Raw genomic sequence first — 17,572 nt, forward strand, 5'->3', positions numbered from 1 at the left:
GGAGACAAGAGGGGGAGAGAGAGAGGGGAGCACACAAGCACAACAGTAGAGAACAGGGACGTCGGTAGATATGTGGAAGGGAGAGGGCTGGGGGGGAGGGGAGAGGTACACGGTAGAAAGAAAATGACCACCACTATGAATTACAGGAAAGAAGTTGGAGATTGAAAGAGGGGGATTTGGGGTGTTTTAACAGGGGTAGATCAAGGTTTTGGGTGGGGAAAGATAATAGATGGTCGTGAACAGCTGTTTTAAAGATCTGGAGGGAGGAGTGGGATTGAAGAGTGTGGGAGTTTGGTCCAGAGGTGGGAGAAAAGATGAATGAAGGTGAGCAGAGAGTCTTGATTTTGGCAGTTTCACCAGAAGAGAATTGCTGGCAGATCTTGTGCGTCCTGCAGGAATATTTGGGGGACAGAGCAGGGGGAGCTAGGCCAGAGAGGAGTCGGTAGAAGATAGAAATACCACCAACCTGCCTGCGGTGAGCGAGTGAAAGGCCCTCAGATTCAGCTTCATCGTGGGAGATTACAGTGATTCGGAAAGCTTTGGTTTCTACAGTGTGATGCCGAGCTAGGTGTGAGGCAGGAGCACCAGCCCAGAGGGGAGAGCAGTACTCCATCAAGCTGCGGATTAAAGCTTTGTACGTGGTGAGGCACTCAGAGGTGCCAAGGAAGGACTTCGAATGACGGAGGATGCCCAGACGGCGACTGGCTTTGGAGGCCAGCTTGGAAATGTGGTTTTCCCAGGAAAGATCATGGCAGATAGTGAGTCCCAAAAGCTTGAGTGACAGAACTTCTTTAAGGATGGTTGAGAAAGTAGATGGGAGGGTTTTCCAGACGGTCTTTTCCGAGAGACACTGTGAGAGTGTGAGATTTGTCAGGATTGAAAGACATGTTCCACTTGTTTGACCAGTCTATGATTTTGTCGAGGTCTGCAGAGAGTGAAGAGGCTGCTGCCTGCCGAACTGAGGGGTGAGATATGGAGCGGCAAAGAGTCGAGTCATCAGCAAAGAGATAGAGAGGATTTTCCAGAGCATCAGAGATCATTGATGAAGAACAGAAATAGCACTGGTCCCAGAACACTGCCTTGAGGATCTCCAGCCCGGACAGGAAGGGGAGTAATTTGAGAATAAAATAAAAATAAACCAATCAGAATTATTACCAAATCGGAATAAACCAAAAGCCGATTTACGTCGAGTCTATTTGCGTCATTTTGATTGAATGCCGTTAACACATTATGGGGCAATAGTCAATTTAAGTCATGCGAGTCCAAAATAACATCGTTCAAAAATTAAGTACAGTACTGTTGTGCTTCTTGCGAAAAATTTCAATACAGTGGTGTGCGGTCTGCCAGTGCAACAGCAATGGCGCCCGCTGGTGGAGAACAGACAACATGGCAAGTGTTCAGTGGATGCAGTCGCTTTACCTCCCAGTCTCACATGTTTCACCCTGTGGTGAAGTGTACCACGTATGTCCATGATGTACTCGACCCTCGTTAGTGGGGCTTTGGCCATTATTAGTAACATGTAAAAGGGGTTTGAGATAACCCCCCCCCCCCCCCCCCCCGTTAGTGTGGCAGGGTAAGTGAAGGTTAAGTTAAGTTGGTGTGACCAAATTTCTTTTCCTGGCAACGCATCCCTCTCCTCATAGCACAATGCACTGTATATGGGAATAATCATATTCGAATAACGTCACAATTTTTAGGAACACATGCACAACGTAAATCGGCTACTTTCTCGATATAACCACGACATATATATGCACAAGCATTATGCATATTGTTACTTCATGTGGGCACAACACAGGTTATTTTTTTATTTTTCGGGAATAGCCGAGGCAGCGGGGCGGGGTACCCCACGGGGCGGGGTACTCTGCCAGTTACAGGAACTCTTTACCACATCTCATCCACAGGTATTTCTTGCATTTCCGCGAGTCGAATTTGCATTCAGAAACAATTATGGTCAACCGCTTTGAAATTTCTCCCACCACCCCATCCCCATCCCCTGCAATTTCCCATATTTTTCTCCTTTCGAAAGAAATGGTGACACCGACGGTGCCGATACCACTCCGTCCCCTCGATAACCGCATGGAAGTAACAATAATACCAGTGGTAAATGCACAAAGATGAACTACAGTTTTTGCAGTTGTAAAATTAAGAGCTGCGACGAAGATGTCAGTTTGTCTTTGTTCCAAATAAAGCAATTACTGGGACAACAAACAATGCAGTATTTCAAGTAACACTTGTATTACAACCTTTTTGTCCAAATCCAAAGCAAGGTATGCTGCAAGGACCTCAAATTCGAGATAATTACGGTTTTTAAATATTTCATGTACTCATTCTGTATCAAAATGCATGGTCGTGGTGGTTTAAGCTTGGCTTCCAAACTGCTTGGAGTAGCATGGGCAACAGTTTCACAAAAATGAACAGCTTCGGATCCTCAATTCAAACCACACACACAAACACACATATATCTTAGACTTAGAGCCCTCCCGCTAAACATATCCCTGGACTATCGTGTATATGCATTGTGCACATACAGCTGTGAAGACTCCAGACATATTTTTGTCCCTAAACAAAAACACTGAGAAAAATTTTAAAAAAACAATAGAGCAAAGCTTTTTACACGCAATTATCAATGTGTAAAAGTGGTTGCAAATGACCATGCCAGCCTCAAGCAAAATGTCTAGACATGAGCTGTCTGCTGCCAATTTCGTAACAAAAATAACCCTCCATCCTGATCTCCACAAGTCTAGACAATATTCTTCTATAGAAAACTACAAAACCTTGGTCACCAAAGTTCACCTCTGCTCATTTTGAGGTTACCTTAACCTTAAACCCACCCCCGAACCATCATTATTTGTTCGACAAGACATTCATCATTATGAGCTGATCGCAAGACCAGCTGCCAAAAAAAATTCCAAGCCATTTACCCATTTCTTCCACACACAAAAATAAAAAATGTCCACAATCCATCCGGACTGGTTGCAGTAGTAACAAAACAGCACATGACGCAGAGCCTTGCCGGGGTATATAGATTACAGTAGATCTGAGCACCAGTGCAGACTCACGGATAGCAGTTACTACAGCGTTTCATATTCCATTGGGAAAGTGCGACGTCAACAAATCACGCAGTAAATTCCCACATCCATAAATTGTGAAAAATACATTGGAAATGGTTCGTATGTAGAAAAGTTAACCGGTCTCATCATTTTTATTCATTTGCATGACTACGAGCAGGATAACTGGCACGGTGATGCAGACAGACACACACACACACACACACACACACACACACACACACACACACACACACACACACACACACACACACACACACACACACACACACACACACACACACACACACACACAACCTTTTATGAGCAGTGGAGATGAGAAAAGTATGGCCCTCAACACACAGACAGAGACACAGACAGACAGAGACACACACACAGAGACAGAGACACACACACAGACAGAGACACACACACAGACAGAGACACACACACACACACACACACACACACACACACACACACACACACACACACACACACACACACCTCTTCCCATCCCTTTGGAAACACGTGAGCAGGTGTACAACGCAGACAGGTGAACGCAGTCACCATTGTGCAGCCAATGAAGCAGTTCCTCATTCCCCTTGGTAACCGTTCAAACTGCAAACTTCCTTCAGGGTCAAGTCTGAAAGATGAAAATCTCCAACAGCAAAAATCTTGCAATTTAAGAGCACAAACAAAAAATGAAACTGCCTTTTTTTTTCTTCCCCGCCCCCCACCCGCCCCCCTTTTTATCAACACATCAAAGGTGAAACAACTTGTACGAGGATTTGTTTACACGATCAAATGCTAGCAGGTCACCACAAATGATACTCAAAATAGATGAATACGTTTAAACGTCCCAATGAACAGCAAGACAGGTAACTGGACACAATCTTGTTTGTTGGGTCTCTCTGCCTTGCGTGCCCGCGTAATGCAGGGCAGCCAGGCAGGCAATACGCTCAGAGGGAGAAACAAAGAATAAGGGAAATTGCGGGAAAGGGGGGGCGGGGGTGGTGTGAGCAATACGGTGAGCAGAAGGGGTCGTTCCCATCTGCCAACATCATAGGTATCCTGCTCCGTTTGCACCCTGGGCAACCTACAATAAACACTCGACTCGCTCTTTCCTTCCTGGATGCAGAACAACAAGCCTTGGCTCCGAATCTCGGGGAGAGGGACACAGTCTTTACAATGAACCCAGCCAAAGGTACGGCAAAGTGACTTGTACTGCCACAAGTTTTGTACAAATGTTTTACATAATGCTATAAAAAAGCAAGACCCATAAGAAATGAAAAATCCCAAACCTTCATACTGTAAACAGCAGCTGAGGAGGGTGGGGAAGGGGAGGGATATATCCTAAATTGAGGACTTGTGGGCTGGGACAGGAAGGTCACCATGTCAGAGAAATGGAGCTCAGGGCCGTTAGGCTGGGAAAAGCAATGCCTGGCTCGGGAAGGTCCATTTAGACAAAGGCAAAGTCGAGGTCGAAATGCTTGTACTGGGACAGACGGGGGGAGGTAAAAGTGTGCCTGGGATGGGAACACCACACTTGGCCATGTTTGTCATCGAACGCCAAGCTTGGGGAAGAGAAGGGACGGCTCGTCCAGGCCAGACCCCGTTGCCCAGTGCATGGGAGAGTGTGAGGCCAGCCAAGCATGCCTACCCCGGGGAGGAGAACCGTTTTTCTCAGGGCTGGGAGCCGGCAGCAGCTGCCACGGGGGCAGCTACAGGTGTCCCGGGTGGTGGGAGCATGGGCTGAGATGATGTCAGACTGCCACGTGGCGAGTTCATCCCTGCCACAACGGTAAAAAGAAAGCAATTAGATTGCAGACCTTCACCAGGACTTGTTTTTATGGGGTGTTTGTATGGTATATATTGTGTTGGTGCAGTGTGCAGACGATGCATTTATGATGGTTGTTTATGTTGGTGTGACGGACAGACCGTTTCGGTTTTTTTGTATACATTCACTTTCCCAAAGTATGTATTTTATAGACGTATAAAATACACTTGTATTTTATAGATACACGTATTTTATTGATGTAGGACGTATTGCTGTAGTACGTGCTTTATAAACGTGATCGGTTGAAAAAAAGATTACGTGCAATACTGGCTGAGCCACCACCAGGTGGAGCTTGTGGCCGACTTTAGCACATTATGTGTCGACAAGGCAAACCCAAATACAAATACAATACTTCCCCCTCCTCTGGTGAGGGTAAATATGTTCTCCATTTGCTCCATTTGCCAATTTGTGATACAAGTAATACTACAACCCTCCCACACCCTTCTCATTAAAGAATCAGCAATAATTGGTGGGCGTTTTTAAAGGTCGTCGATGGAGGCCATCTCTAAAATTTGGCTTCAATCGAGTAAATTTATCCCCCAAAAAATAAAAAATAAAAATAAAAAAAACCCCTCGATTTAAAATTTTTTTCAATCAACCCCGACAACATTGTATGCACATCGTTGACCAAAATGTATTAAATTGTCCTTTGATGGCAAAGTCAAATTTTAGGCTCAGTACGCACGACAATATAGCAAAGTCTCCGTAATCTCCCAAAATACGGGCAAAGATGGAAGATGATCAAGAGCAACAGAATGTAGGTTATATAGAGGGGTGTGCTTTACATTAAAGGAAATACAATCACAGAAATGCATTATGGAAACGACATAGTATTCATAGAATACTTACCCCACGCAGTCAACTTGGTGTGAGCCAACTCTGGTTTTTTAAAGGGTTTTTTCATTTGAACCAATATGGCTGTCAGACCACGAGACCAATGACATCATAAATTCACATTCTCTAATATAATTGTTGTATAGCTAACGCTCAATCAATTTCAAACTGATCAGATAAAGTGTTGTACTTGTCGAATTATGATGTCATATAAGGCACCAATGACGTCATCATTACCAACACTTATTCCCCATGCAGAGTTCTTTACAATGAGTCACGTTTAAATTTTTCCCATGGAGCAGTTTCGGAGACAGAGGTGCAACGGTTTTTTGTTTTTTCAAAGATGGTGCCTGTACCACATGACCTATGACATCATAATCATGAAACAATTCTAAAGGAAGAGGCGCTCGCTCCTATGGTGAAAATTTCGACCAAGCAACAGTTGTAGAGAATTTTTTTTCATACTGATCGGATCAAGCGTTGTACTTGTCAAATTACGATATCATAAAGAAGGCACTGATGCCATAATCATCAACACTTATTCTCCATGGGGAGTACTTGACAATGCACCAAGCTTAAATTTTTTCCATGGAGCGGGTTCGGAGATAGAGGTGCAACGTTTTTCCAAGATGGCCATGTCCATACCACATGACCTATGACATCATAATTACGACAAATTGTACAGGCGGACGCCCTCCGATGGTGAAATTTTTGTGTCAATCGGACCAACGGTGCCCGAGAATATGCATCTATCTATAATTCCAGCAATCTCTGTGTGTATGTTTGTATGTTTGTATGTTTATATGTTTGTATGTTTGTATGTTTGTATGTATGTTTGTCTGTGACCGCTGTTTCTCGACAACTACCGGTCCGATATACTTGAAACTTGCCAGGTATATTGCTGGGGACCCGAGGATGTGCCTTTTCAAGGTTTGAAATTAATCTATCTATAATTCCAGCAATCTCTGTGTGTATGTTTGTATGTTTGTATGTTTGTATGTTTGTATGTTTGTATGTTTGTATGTATGTTTGTCTGTGACCGCTGTTTCTCGACAACTACCGGTCCGATATACTTGAAACTTGCCAGGTATATTGCTGGGGACCCGAGGATGTGCCTTTTCAAGGTTTGAAATTAATCGGACAAGCAGTTACCGAGCTATGTCCAAAAAACGATTCAACCAATCAGAGAGCAGCGAGCTATCACGTGTGCCGAACGTGGCGAACAGACTCTGCCTCGGACGGCACATTTGAGAGCGCATTCATTTATTTCACGTTTGCAAACTATGTTGGCGCTATGTTGGCGTTAAACTATGTTTTAAAACTAATAAAAACTAATTTGCGATTCATCGTAACTGCGATATACGACCTTCCGGAGCTCCCGTGAGAGCGTGCGCCATTACGGATAGTAATTCAATTAAAAACATAAAAACATTGTCCCAATTCAGTCAGAGCGAAGGGCGTTGTTTTAAGCGAAGAGCGTTTTATTTTTCCCCTTAAATTCAGTCGCCGGACGGTGAAAGCTTTTTTTGGGGGGCAGCTACGTACGGCCAATCACAGGACACGTTGTTGTGTCGACGTGCCGTGTTGTTTTCCCTCGCGGTTTGGAATGTTTTTCCTTTTCATTTCTTTTCTCTTCCTTACGGAAGTACGGGCATTTCCTTAAATTTGCGATTCTTTCGCTTTCCTGCGCGTTTGGGCACGCTATGGCGATTTCTTTACCAAACTCCGAAGCCGTTCGCTTTGGACCAAACCATTTCATGTAAATAGAGGGGGGGGGGGGGGATTGTCACCGTACTCGCAAGCCGTTCGCTTTGGACCAAACCATTTCATGTAAATAGAGGGGGGGGGATATAATTTTAGATATAGATATCGTACGGGCATGCCCTAGTGTCTTTCAATCCTGACAAATCTCACTCTCTTACTATGTCTCTCCGAAAAGATCGACTGGACAACCCTCCCATCTACTTTCTCAACAATCCTCTCCAAGAAGTTCTGTCGCTCAAGCTTTTGGGTCTCACTATCTGCCATGATCTTTCTTGGGAAAACCACATTTCCAAGCTGGCCTCCAAAGCCAGTCGCCGACTGGGCATCCTCCGTCGTGCGAAGTCCTTCCTCGGCACACCTGAGCTCCTCACCACATACAAGGCTTTCATCCGCAGCTCAATGGAATACTGTTCTCCCCTAAGGGCTGGTGCTCCTGCCTCACACCTGGCTCGGCTTCACGCTGTTGAATCCAAAGCTTTCAAAATCCTTGGAATCTCCCGCGATGAAGCTATCTCTGAGGGCCTTTCACTCGCTCACCGCAGGCAGGTAGGTGGTCTTTCTGTCTTCTACCGACTCCTCTCCGGCCTTGCTCCCCCAGCTCTCTCTGTGCTCTGTCCCCCAAATATTCCTACAGGTCGCACAAGATCTGCCAGCAACCCTCTGATGGTTAAACTGCCGAAATCTCGGCTCTCTGCTCACCTTCACTCTTTCATTCCTCTTTTCTCCCGCCTCTGGAACAAACTCCCACACTCCCTTCAATACCACTCCTCCCTCCAGGTCTTTACAACAGCTGTTCACCACCATCTCTTATCTTCCCCCATCCAAAACCTTGATCTTTTCTACCCCCACTAATTCACCCCAGATCCACCTTGTTTGAAATTCCAACTTCTTTCCTGGAAGTCCTGGCAGTGTCCATATGTTTATACCTCTCCCACCCCCCCCCCCCTTCACATGCCTCCCCCCAAAGCCCTCTCCCTCCCACAGATCTCTCGATGTCTCCATGTCTCTCGGTCACTGCTCTCAAATGTTGTGTTTGTGTCCTTCCCCCTCTCTCCCCATCTTGTCTACCACTCCCGATGTTATTTGTTTTATGTGTCTGTTTGTCTTTCTGTGTGATTAATGTTCGCTCTTTCACGAGCCTCGATCTTGTATACAAAAAAAAAAAAAAAAAAAAACTTCGTTCGTCGGCCGGTACTCAGCTCCGGCCTCAAAAAGGGCTGTGGGATGCCTGGTGGCCGTGGAACGGGTCCCACAGTTCGGCCAATGGCCCGATCGTCGGCGGGAGTAAGATGGCGCCGAATCGCTCTTCCGTCAAGTCCCACTCCGTTTGAACCGCCACAAGCCCCACGAAGCGTCGCTTTCTGGCTCCTCTTCGACGGCTGCGACAATCTCTTCCTTGATAGTGCCAACAGTTCACAAAGGCTCCAAAATCACTCCACAGCGTGCCCGGGCACGAAAACGCAGCCGTTCCCTCACGCGACGAATAACTAAGAGAGCGAGCAAGGGGAGATGTCGTCTTCTTCTCTCTCAAACATTCGACCTCTGAAATCACCCCTGACCAATCGCCGAGCTTCGTCAACACCACTCCATGTCCCCTGGACCAATCTCGACTCTCGGGGTGTGGTCTCTCGTTACGAGTTGTCGGGGCAGAGTGTAGTCTCTATTGGCAATGTCGGTTGTTGTGGTTTAAGGGACCAAGTGAATGTAAAACCGGAAGGGAAAATCACAGGAAGCAATTACACACGGGAATTAATCTTAAGCCCTGTCTTGTTAACACAAAAACCACGCCCCTTATGGCGACATGCAAACACTTAACCTGACAGGTTCCCTACTTATTACATCTGGGTTCTTCTTCACGTCCAAGGTCCAAGCTAAAACCTATACATTCCTATCTCCATTATGGTATTTCTTCCCTACCCCCACAAATGTAACAATATGAATCGCCCTTTTAACCCAAATCAATGATCGGTGACTTATTCTGTTTAACCCCTTCTACTATTTGGAATTATTTTTTGTAACTCAATGATTTCACGAATTGGCCTTATCCTGTCATAGGACAGCTAATGATGATAATCTTTGCGCCATGAGAGCTACTCAATCGTGATTTGGTTCACTTTTTTGCAATCCTGCAGGGGCACAATGCATGTCTCGATTGAGCTACCTGCAAAATAATAAATGAAATGGAAAAATTGTTTTTACAAGTTTGAGGTGGGATTGACGATATTATTTTATTTTATTCAGTCTATCATACAGTTTTATCAAGCCTGTAACTGGCATCCCAGAATCCCGCAGATCCTCCATCACACTTCAACAATGTGCTCCAAGGCGTGGCATTCCACCAATCCCATTTCAACATTTTTAGGCCCAGAATACACCCTATTTTTGCACCGTGTCTGTGTCCTTTTCTCTTGCGTGGTATTCCAAATCGCACTGATGCTTGCCTTGCACCCCGATATCTCATTATTAAAGGTTTTATGTCATGACAGAGTTTAGTATCTTGCCCAAAAATGTCGGCATTCTCTTCCCTGAAGGGAATTCTCAATGGTTTGTTAAGTTAGTTTGGCCTGTAGTCTTCACTTCATAACATTCCCCATGGTGAATTTGAGGATTACACGGGTCTTCATTACCATGATGGGGGTTCTACTCTAACAGCAAATAAACATTCCTCACTGAACTCCATACATTTTATTCGTCTTGGACATGGCGTGATGAAAGAAAGCAACAAAATCCATTCCAAGGCCATGTACAGAAGGTATCTGTTCAAATCAGAACCAAACATCTGGGCAATTCTCAGCTGGAAAGCAGCGACTTGTCATTTCACCATTGGTAGTATAGTGCGGTAGAAGATACTATAGAAAAAGAGGGTTTTTTAATTGAGTTTCATATTCATTCATTTGAAGCGCATTGCATTTTACCTTTGCAAACTCGCACAAAACCTCAAATATATTTTATAAACATACGGGTTTGCCTTTTTGAAAAGATCAGGAGCTTATTGCTGTGTAACCACCTTTAGTGGTATTTAAGAGGAGGCTGTGTGGACGTCGTATTTAAGAAAAAGTGATTTGTACATTGCTGCATCTACAGACAATGGATGTTTGAGCTGTGTTGTCTTACAGAAGTATGCATGTTCCATGGCCTCACGGGGAGGGAGTCTGGTCTGGTGATCATAACGCAACAGCTTGTCCAGAAAGTCCAATGCCTCCGGGCTCACCAAATGTTGATTCTCACTGTGTACAAAGCGCTCCCAGCGCTTCCGTGAATGCCTGCGATGAAACACATGTACCTTATCACCACATAATAAACAAAATCACAACTTTGGACTCTCCCAGATTCCAGAAAAAAGGGGAAAAAACACGAGTCAAAAAATAAATAAATAAATAAACTTTCATCTGATATGCAAGTCAACTGAAGTATCAACAGCAACAACAAACCAATGACAAATGCAGCAAATTTGCGCAATAATATGAAAAGCATTTCTAGCTGAACCAAGTGAGGATACAGAAACATTATTGCACGAGGACAAGCAAAACAAATTCAAGCCAAAGAGAAACGCTTCCTGAAAAAAAAAAGATAATAGATAAAAAGGCATGAACCACCTTTAGAGGCCATTTTTCCCCGCAGAGCAGGGGTTGGCCTTTTTGGGGCACCCTGGTCCCCTTTTTGAAGCAATGTTTTATGGCCGGATGCCCTTCCTGCCGCCAACCCTGTTAGTCCCCTCTTGCGACACACAGGGAATTACCAGTGACCTGGTACTCAATTTGCCGACCTCGGAAGGATGACAGGCTGAGTCAACCCCCCTGGTGTTAATTCAGCGATAAACCGGGATTCAAACCCAGGATCCTAGGATCCCAAGCCAGCACCCTAACCGCTAAGCTAACACCAGGCTAAGCCAATAGATAAAAAAGCATGACACCTTGAAAAAGCATTTAAATATTTTTCGGTTGTTTCACTAGTGGTTTCACTAGTAGATGTCCACTAGTAGATGGGAAGGTTGTCCAGTCGGTCTTTTCAGAGAGACGTCGTAAGAGTGTGAGATTTGTCAGGATTGAAAGACATGTTCCACTTGTTTGCCCAGTCTGTGATTTTGTCCAGGTCTGCAGAGAGTGAGGAGGCTGCAGACTGCCGATCTGAGGGATGAGGAATGGAGTGGCAGAGAGTGGAGCCATCAGCAAAGAGATAGAGAGAATTTTCAAGAGAGGCAGAGAGATCATTGATGAAGACCAGAAAAAGCACAGGGCCCAGAACACTGCCTTGGGGAACTCCAGCCTGAACAGGAAGAGGAGATGAGAGAAACCCATTCAGGGCCACACGTTGACTACGACTAGAGAGGACGTCCGCCAGCCATGCGTGGAGATTTCCATGGATACCAAAGGAGGAGAGTTTGGTGAGCAGAGCGGGGTGCCAGACCGTATCGAAGGCACGTGATATGTCGAGGGAGACAGCTCTGATTTCCTGTTTGGCATTGAGGACCTCCATCCATTGTTGAGACAGCAGAAGCAGCATGTCCAGAGTAGAGTGACCTGGTCTGAAACCAAATTGATGATCAGAGATCAAGCTAATGGAGAAGAGGAAAGATTTCATATCCGAAGCAATGATGGATTCCTTGACTTTGCTGATAATTGGGAGAAGGCTGATTGGTCTGTAGTTGCTAGGATCTGTTTTTGCACCTTTTTGTGTGAAGCGGTGATGTTGGTTGATTTCCAAGCAGATGACAGTTGACCTCCTTGATGCAATTAGATGAGAAAGTAAGCAAAAATGGAAAATTCAAGATGGCCGCCATAGCTCAAAATTGCTACTAACAGGGGTCGCACTTAACTTAATTTTGTAGACTTAGAAGATGCAGTAGTTTTAGATGCTGCTTAATTTGTATTACTCAAATGAAGTTGAGTTCAGATTCCCATGTCCCACAGCAGGTAGGCTCATGAATGATTTGGCTGTCTTGACTGAGGGTCTTGGTGCTACATGGGCACAGTAGTGTTGATTTGGATCTGGTCGTGATTGAGTACCTTGGTTAGGTAGGATGAGTAAGAGTTTATGAAGGTACAATTGGAGTACTTGAGCTTTTTTTTCAAATTGGACTTTTGATTTTGGTAATGGTACCAAAACAAAATGGCTGACTCCTTTCAAAAGGTACCACTTGATACTTAACATTCACAAGCAAGCGCTAGTAGACAAGGCAACTGCCTTAATGTCCATCTGAAGGACGCCGGCCGTACTCACTGTTGCAGCACCAGGGAGACGCTTTATCGTGATGCTGGGAAACGAACCCAGATGACAGCTCAAAGCCACGTGCCCGAGCTGAGCTATCCTGGTTAAATGAATGCTTGCTCCCTGAAGTAAAGAGACTAAAGTAGAAAAATGTACAGCAGATGTGAGAGAAATTTTTGTTTTTGTTAGGGTGTAAAGTGCAGCAGGCCATTGCTGAAGAGCTGTACTGCACCCAGGTGACCCTCAATTTCTTTGACCGCCTGGCTGCTGTTGGTGTCACCCGTGACAATGGCCGACTGGTCAAACGGCTTGATGAACCTTGTGGGGATTTTCTGATTTCAGACAGACTACGAGAGGTGATGCAACATGAGCGGCCATCGATTTATATATTATATATATATATATATAGATATACATATACAAAAATTGCATATATTAAAATATTATATCTTCTCCCCCCCCCCACCCCCCCTGCCCTCCTTTCATTTCCTCTCCCATATATAATCCTTCCCTTCCTTATCCTTGCTTCCATCTTTTTCAAAATACCTTTCATTTTCACCCCACTTCTCCCACATTACTGTCCCGACCCTTCACTTATTTTAACTTCAAAAAAGAAAATTCAAAAATGGTTCACTCGCCTTGTTAGATTTGTCCTTTTTGTCCAACTTTTCCCAATGAGGAACCTCTTCAAAGTCTTAACCATTTTTATTCTCCTTCCCTGTCTCAAGACTCCACACTATCCACAAAATCACAACTCAGTCATTTCAGTCCTTCACTTATCCATGAGCATCAAACAATGCATGAAAATCTTTCAAAAGATGAAGATAAAATTAGGATCTGCAATTGTGTGTTGGTGATGCTGAATATTATTACGATGACGCTGACGATTATGACGTTTTCTTCCTGCAGATGCTTTTGATGCCCGATTCTGAGCTCGCGGAAACCTACAGTGAAAGGGAGAAGAAAGAGTTCCTCTACGTGCTTTTCCGCCACCTGTGCCTTGGTGGTGTTGTGTGTCAATTTGAAGATGTCATTGATCCTTACTTTGATATTACCAAGGATATTTACAAACAACTCATTGGGTCAGCACTTTCAAATATTATACATAAGCTCCCATACAGAACTCATGCTTACGTCTTTTCCCCAGATGTAGTCAAGGTTACAAATGAGAAATTTCAGAAAGCTTATTTTTTACTGATAGTAAAAAGAACATGTGCTGTAATTTGTTTTAATTTGAGAAACAATGATCTTACACGGGCAGCTGAGTATGGAAGTGAAATGAAAATGGACGGTATGGGAGTTCTGGTCATCATTAATCTGGTTTGTCAAAAGTTGCTCTGAGTATCACCGTGGGTGATGTTGTGATGGATCACAATTGTAGTCAGCATGGTGTCGAGGAGGGTGAGGAGGCTTGAAGTGACAAGTTGTCACCTGTATTATTTGGGGATTTTCAGATAATTGCAGAATGGAGAAAATATTTCACTGTATTTTATTCCTTACAGTGTTGTGAAGGATTCAGATACCAAGTCAATACGGATTACATCTGCTGTATATCGAATTACTGCTTACGTAAGTATCGAATGAAAGCAACACATTCTTGATAAGCACTATAATCACGAAAAGGATGTCCTTAGAACTACGGTATACAAAACCTAACAAATCTATAATAATAATAATAAACATACACAACATGACCAAAAGTATGCGGACACCTCTTATAATTAGTGGATTCGGCTGTTTCAGCCACACCTATTCCTGACAGGTATATATGATCAAGCACACAGCCATGCAATCTCCATAGACAAACAATGTCAGTTGAATGGGCCGGACTGACGATCTCAGTGACTTTCAACGTGGCACCGTCATTGGATGCCACCTTTCCAACAAGTCAGTTTGTAAAATTTCTGCCCTGTCAAATGTTAAGTGCTGTTATTGTGAAGTGGAAACGTCTAGGAGCAACAACAGCTCAGCTGCGAAGTGATGGGCCACACAAGATCACAGAAAGGGACCGCCGAGTGCTGAAGCGTGGAGCGCGTTGAAATTGTCTGCCTTCAGTTGCAACACTCACTACCGAGTTCCAAACTGCCTCTGGAAGCACCGCCAGCACAACAACTGTTCGTCGGCAGCTTCATGAAATGGGTTTCCATGGCCGAGCAGCCGCACACAAGCCTAAGATCACCATGGGCAATGCAAGCGTCGGCTGGAGTGGTGTAAAGCTCACTGCCATTGGACTCTGGAGCAGTGGAAACGCGTTCTCTGGAGTGATGAATCACAATTCACCATCTGGCAGTCTAACGGATGAATCTGGGTTTGTCGGATGTCAGGAGAACGCAACTGCCTGAATGCATAGTGCCAACTGTAAAGTTTGTTAGAGGAGGAATAATGGGCTGGGGCTGTTTTTCGTGGTTCCGGCTTGGCCACTTAGTTCCAGTGAAGGGAAATCTTCACGCTGCAGGATACAATGACGTTCTAGACAATTGTGTGCTTCCAACTTTGTGGCAACAGTTTGGGGAAGGCTCTTTCCTGTTTCAGCATGACAATGCCCCCTTGCACAAAGCGAGGTCCATACAGAAATGGTTTGTTGAGATCGGTGTGGAAGAACTTGATTGGCCTGCACAGAGCCCTGACCACAACCCCATCAAACACCTTTGGGATGAATTGGAATGCCGACAGCGAGCCGGGCCTAATCGCCCAACATCAGTGCCCGACCTCACTAATGCTCTTGTGGCAGAATGGAAGCAAATCCCAACAGCAATGTTCCAACAACTAGTGGAAAGCCTTCCCAGAAGAGTGGAGGCTGTTATAGCAGCAAAGAGGGGAGGGCGAGGGGGGTGGGGGGGGACCAACTCCATATTAATGCCCATGATTTTGAAATGAGATGTTCGATGTTCGGGTGTCCACATACTTTTGGTCATGTAGTGTACGTGCAATACCCCTGGGTGCTCAGCTGGTAGAATAAACAGTATACTGCACTGACTAAAGGTATTTTAAATCAATTTCAATGGTTGCTAGAAGGCAGGGCAGCAGGTAGAATCATACTAACATAATCATAAGACTTTAAACAAACAAACAAAAGATACCTATGTTTGTGGGGCAGGTTCACCTGTCCTCCACCTTCCCCCCCTCCCCCATAATCTACCTTAGATCCCGATTTTTAAAAAATTCTTTTAACAAACTTTGGTGCATCATGGGTAATGAAGGTTGTGGTCGAGTTTCATCGAAAAGGAAAGGAAATACCTATTTTGGGGGGGCAACCCCCTCCCCCATACACCCCCAAAGGGGAGGACTTTTCTTTTTAACGTCGTGAGCAAACTTTAGTCAAAACATAATAATTTTATTTGTGCCAAGTTTGGTCACAATCCCATCAGCGGTTTCGGAGAAGATGTTGCAAGTGTTTACGGACTGGACGGACGGACGAGGTGCCATCGCATAAGCGCATCTGAACTTAGTTCCAGGTGAGCTAAAAATTGAGACTCATGGTGGTGCAATTGCTGAAACCTCGTTGCATTTACTATTGCGGGTTCGATTCCCGTAGCTGCTCAGAACCCTGGTCCGCAGAGGAGATGGGCACCACTGGGTCTATTTCCCCTTTCGAAACACCATTATGGATTTCCAACAACTTTTATATGCTTATGACCTCCACTATCTCTAACACCGTTGTAATCATTCCATGTGATGAAATCTTTTTGCAGGACAAACATGGAAGTTGCTATCCATCTCCACGTGAGCATGAACAAAACTTTGCTTACCTCATACTTGATCCAAGCAAACATCAAGCAACTGTACTCTACCATTGTTACGGGACTAAAACCGGTTGGTAATATGTTACCTTGGGTTGGCGGTGAGAATATTTGAGTTAACGCTAACAATATTGCCAACAGATTGAAGTTACCGGGTGTTAAAGCCAAAACAAATGATAGAGTTGAAACTATCTACAAACCCGAGTTCTTCACCCGGTTAAAACCATTGAAGAAGTTCCACAATTGTTACATTTTCCCATTCCGAAGGGACAAAAGAGACTATTATAATTGGTCTGTATGTCAGATCTACTGTGATCTATATGACCTAGGGAGGCTCTGAATTATTAAATCTATAACTCTTCTTCTTTCTTGTTTCACTCCAAACTCGATTAAAATTTTCACTTGCTAAAAAACATTTTCTGCTACTTAATTGTATTTTTGTTTTATGTCAGAAAATATATATTTAATGATGAAATTTGGTTTGTTATACTGCACTTCACTTCTGTATCTTTGCTCGATTCATGTTCATTAAACTGTTTCCACTTCTGGCCATGATTCATATTATTCTCAGAAATGAAAATTTGAATGCTGTCCGAAAGCAGTGAACGTCTTCTGAGAAGATGAAAACACCTATGGTGGTGATATGTGACAAATTGGCAGGGTGTGCTGATCAAGCTTACACACCGTCAATCCGATGTAGGCCGGCGCACGCAATGATGTCTCGCCCTTCATTCAGAGCACCAGGGTGACGGTTTATAGTTGGCTCGAGGTTCAAATCCATGCTGGACATTTGAGACGAGTGTGCATATCTCCAGGCTATGTCGATAGCCCTTGAAACAATTAATTACCTGTGACTTTACTTGTTTAAAACGTCTCAATCATGCTGCTCACACCCTTTGTAAATGGTGCTCACGCAGTTGTACACGACACATATTCTCACGTGGTTGCAACTTCAGTATGTTCATGATGATACTGTTCACCACAGTTTTTTTTTGTTTTGTTTTTAATACAAAATCGAGGCTCGTGTAAGAGCTAACATTAATCACCAAAAAAAAAAATAACCGGACATATAAAACATACAATAAAGGGAGCGGGAGACAAGATGGGGAGAGAAAGGGAAGCACACAAGCACAAAA

At 44.3% G+C, this 17,572-nt stretch overlaps 1 protein-coding gene and 1 long non-coding RNA gene across 3 annotated transcripts; one reads left to right on the plus strand and one right to left on the minus strand.

The window, feature by feature from the left end:
* Window positions 1-2,216: 2,216 nt before the first annotated feature.
* LOC144894337 (uncharacterized) lies at window positions 2,217-11,266 on the minus strand. Its single transcript, XR_013625033.1, has 2 exons — window positions 10,603-11,266; window positions 2,217-4,843 (listed from the first exon to the last, which is right to left on the minus strand). It is a non-coding gene; the product is annotated as an uncharacterized LOC144894337 (long non-coding RNA).
* Window positions 4,718-16,984, plus strand: LOC144894336 (cilia- and flagella-associated protein 300-like). Of its 2 annotated transcripts, none has more exons than XM_078787022.1 (4): window positions 4,718-4,854; window positions 13,606-13,778; window positions 14,199-14,265; window positions 16,389-16,984. In XM_078787022.1, the coding sequence occupies exons 2-4, from the start codon at window positions 13,606-13,608 to the stop codon at window positions 16,515-16,517; spliced, it is 369 nt and encodes a 122-aa protein (XP_078643148.1). In that variant the 5' UTR covers window positions 4,718-4,854; the 3' UTR covers window positions 16,518-16,984. The 2 variants fall into 2 exon arrangements, with proteins under 2 accessions (XP_078643148.1, XP_078643147.1); XM_078787021.1 differs by lacking the exon at window positions 4,718-4,854 and adding an exon at window positions 11,961-13,052.
* Window positions 16,985-17,572: the final 588 nt, after the last annotated feature.

Source organism: Myxine glutinosa, chromosome 11, assembly GCF_964187855.1.
Source record: "Myxine glutinosa chromosome 11, kmMyxGlut1.1, whole genome shotgun sequence".
NCBI classification, from domain to species: Eukaryota; Metazoa; Chordata; class Myxini; order Myxiniformes; family Myxinidae; genus Myxine; species Myxine glutinosa.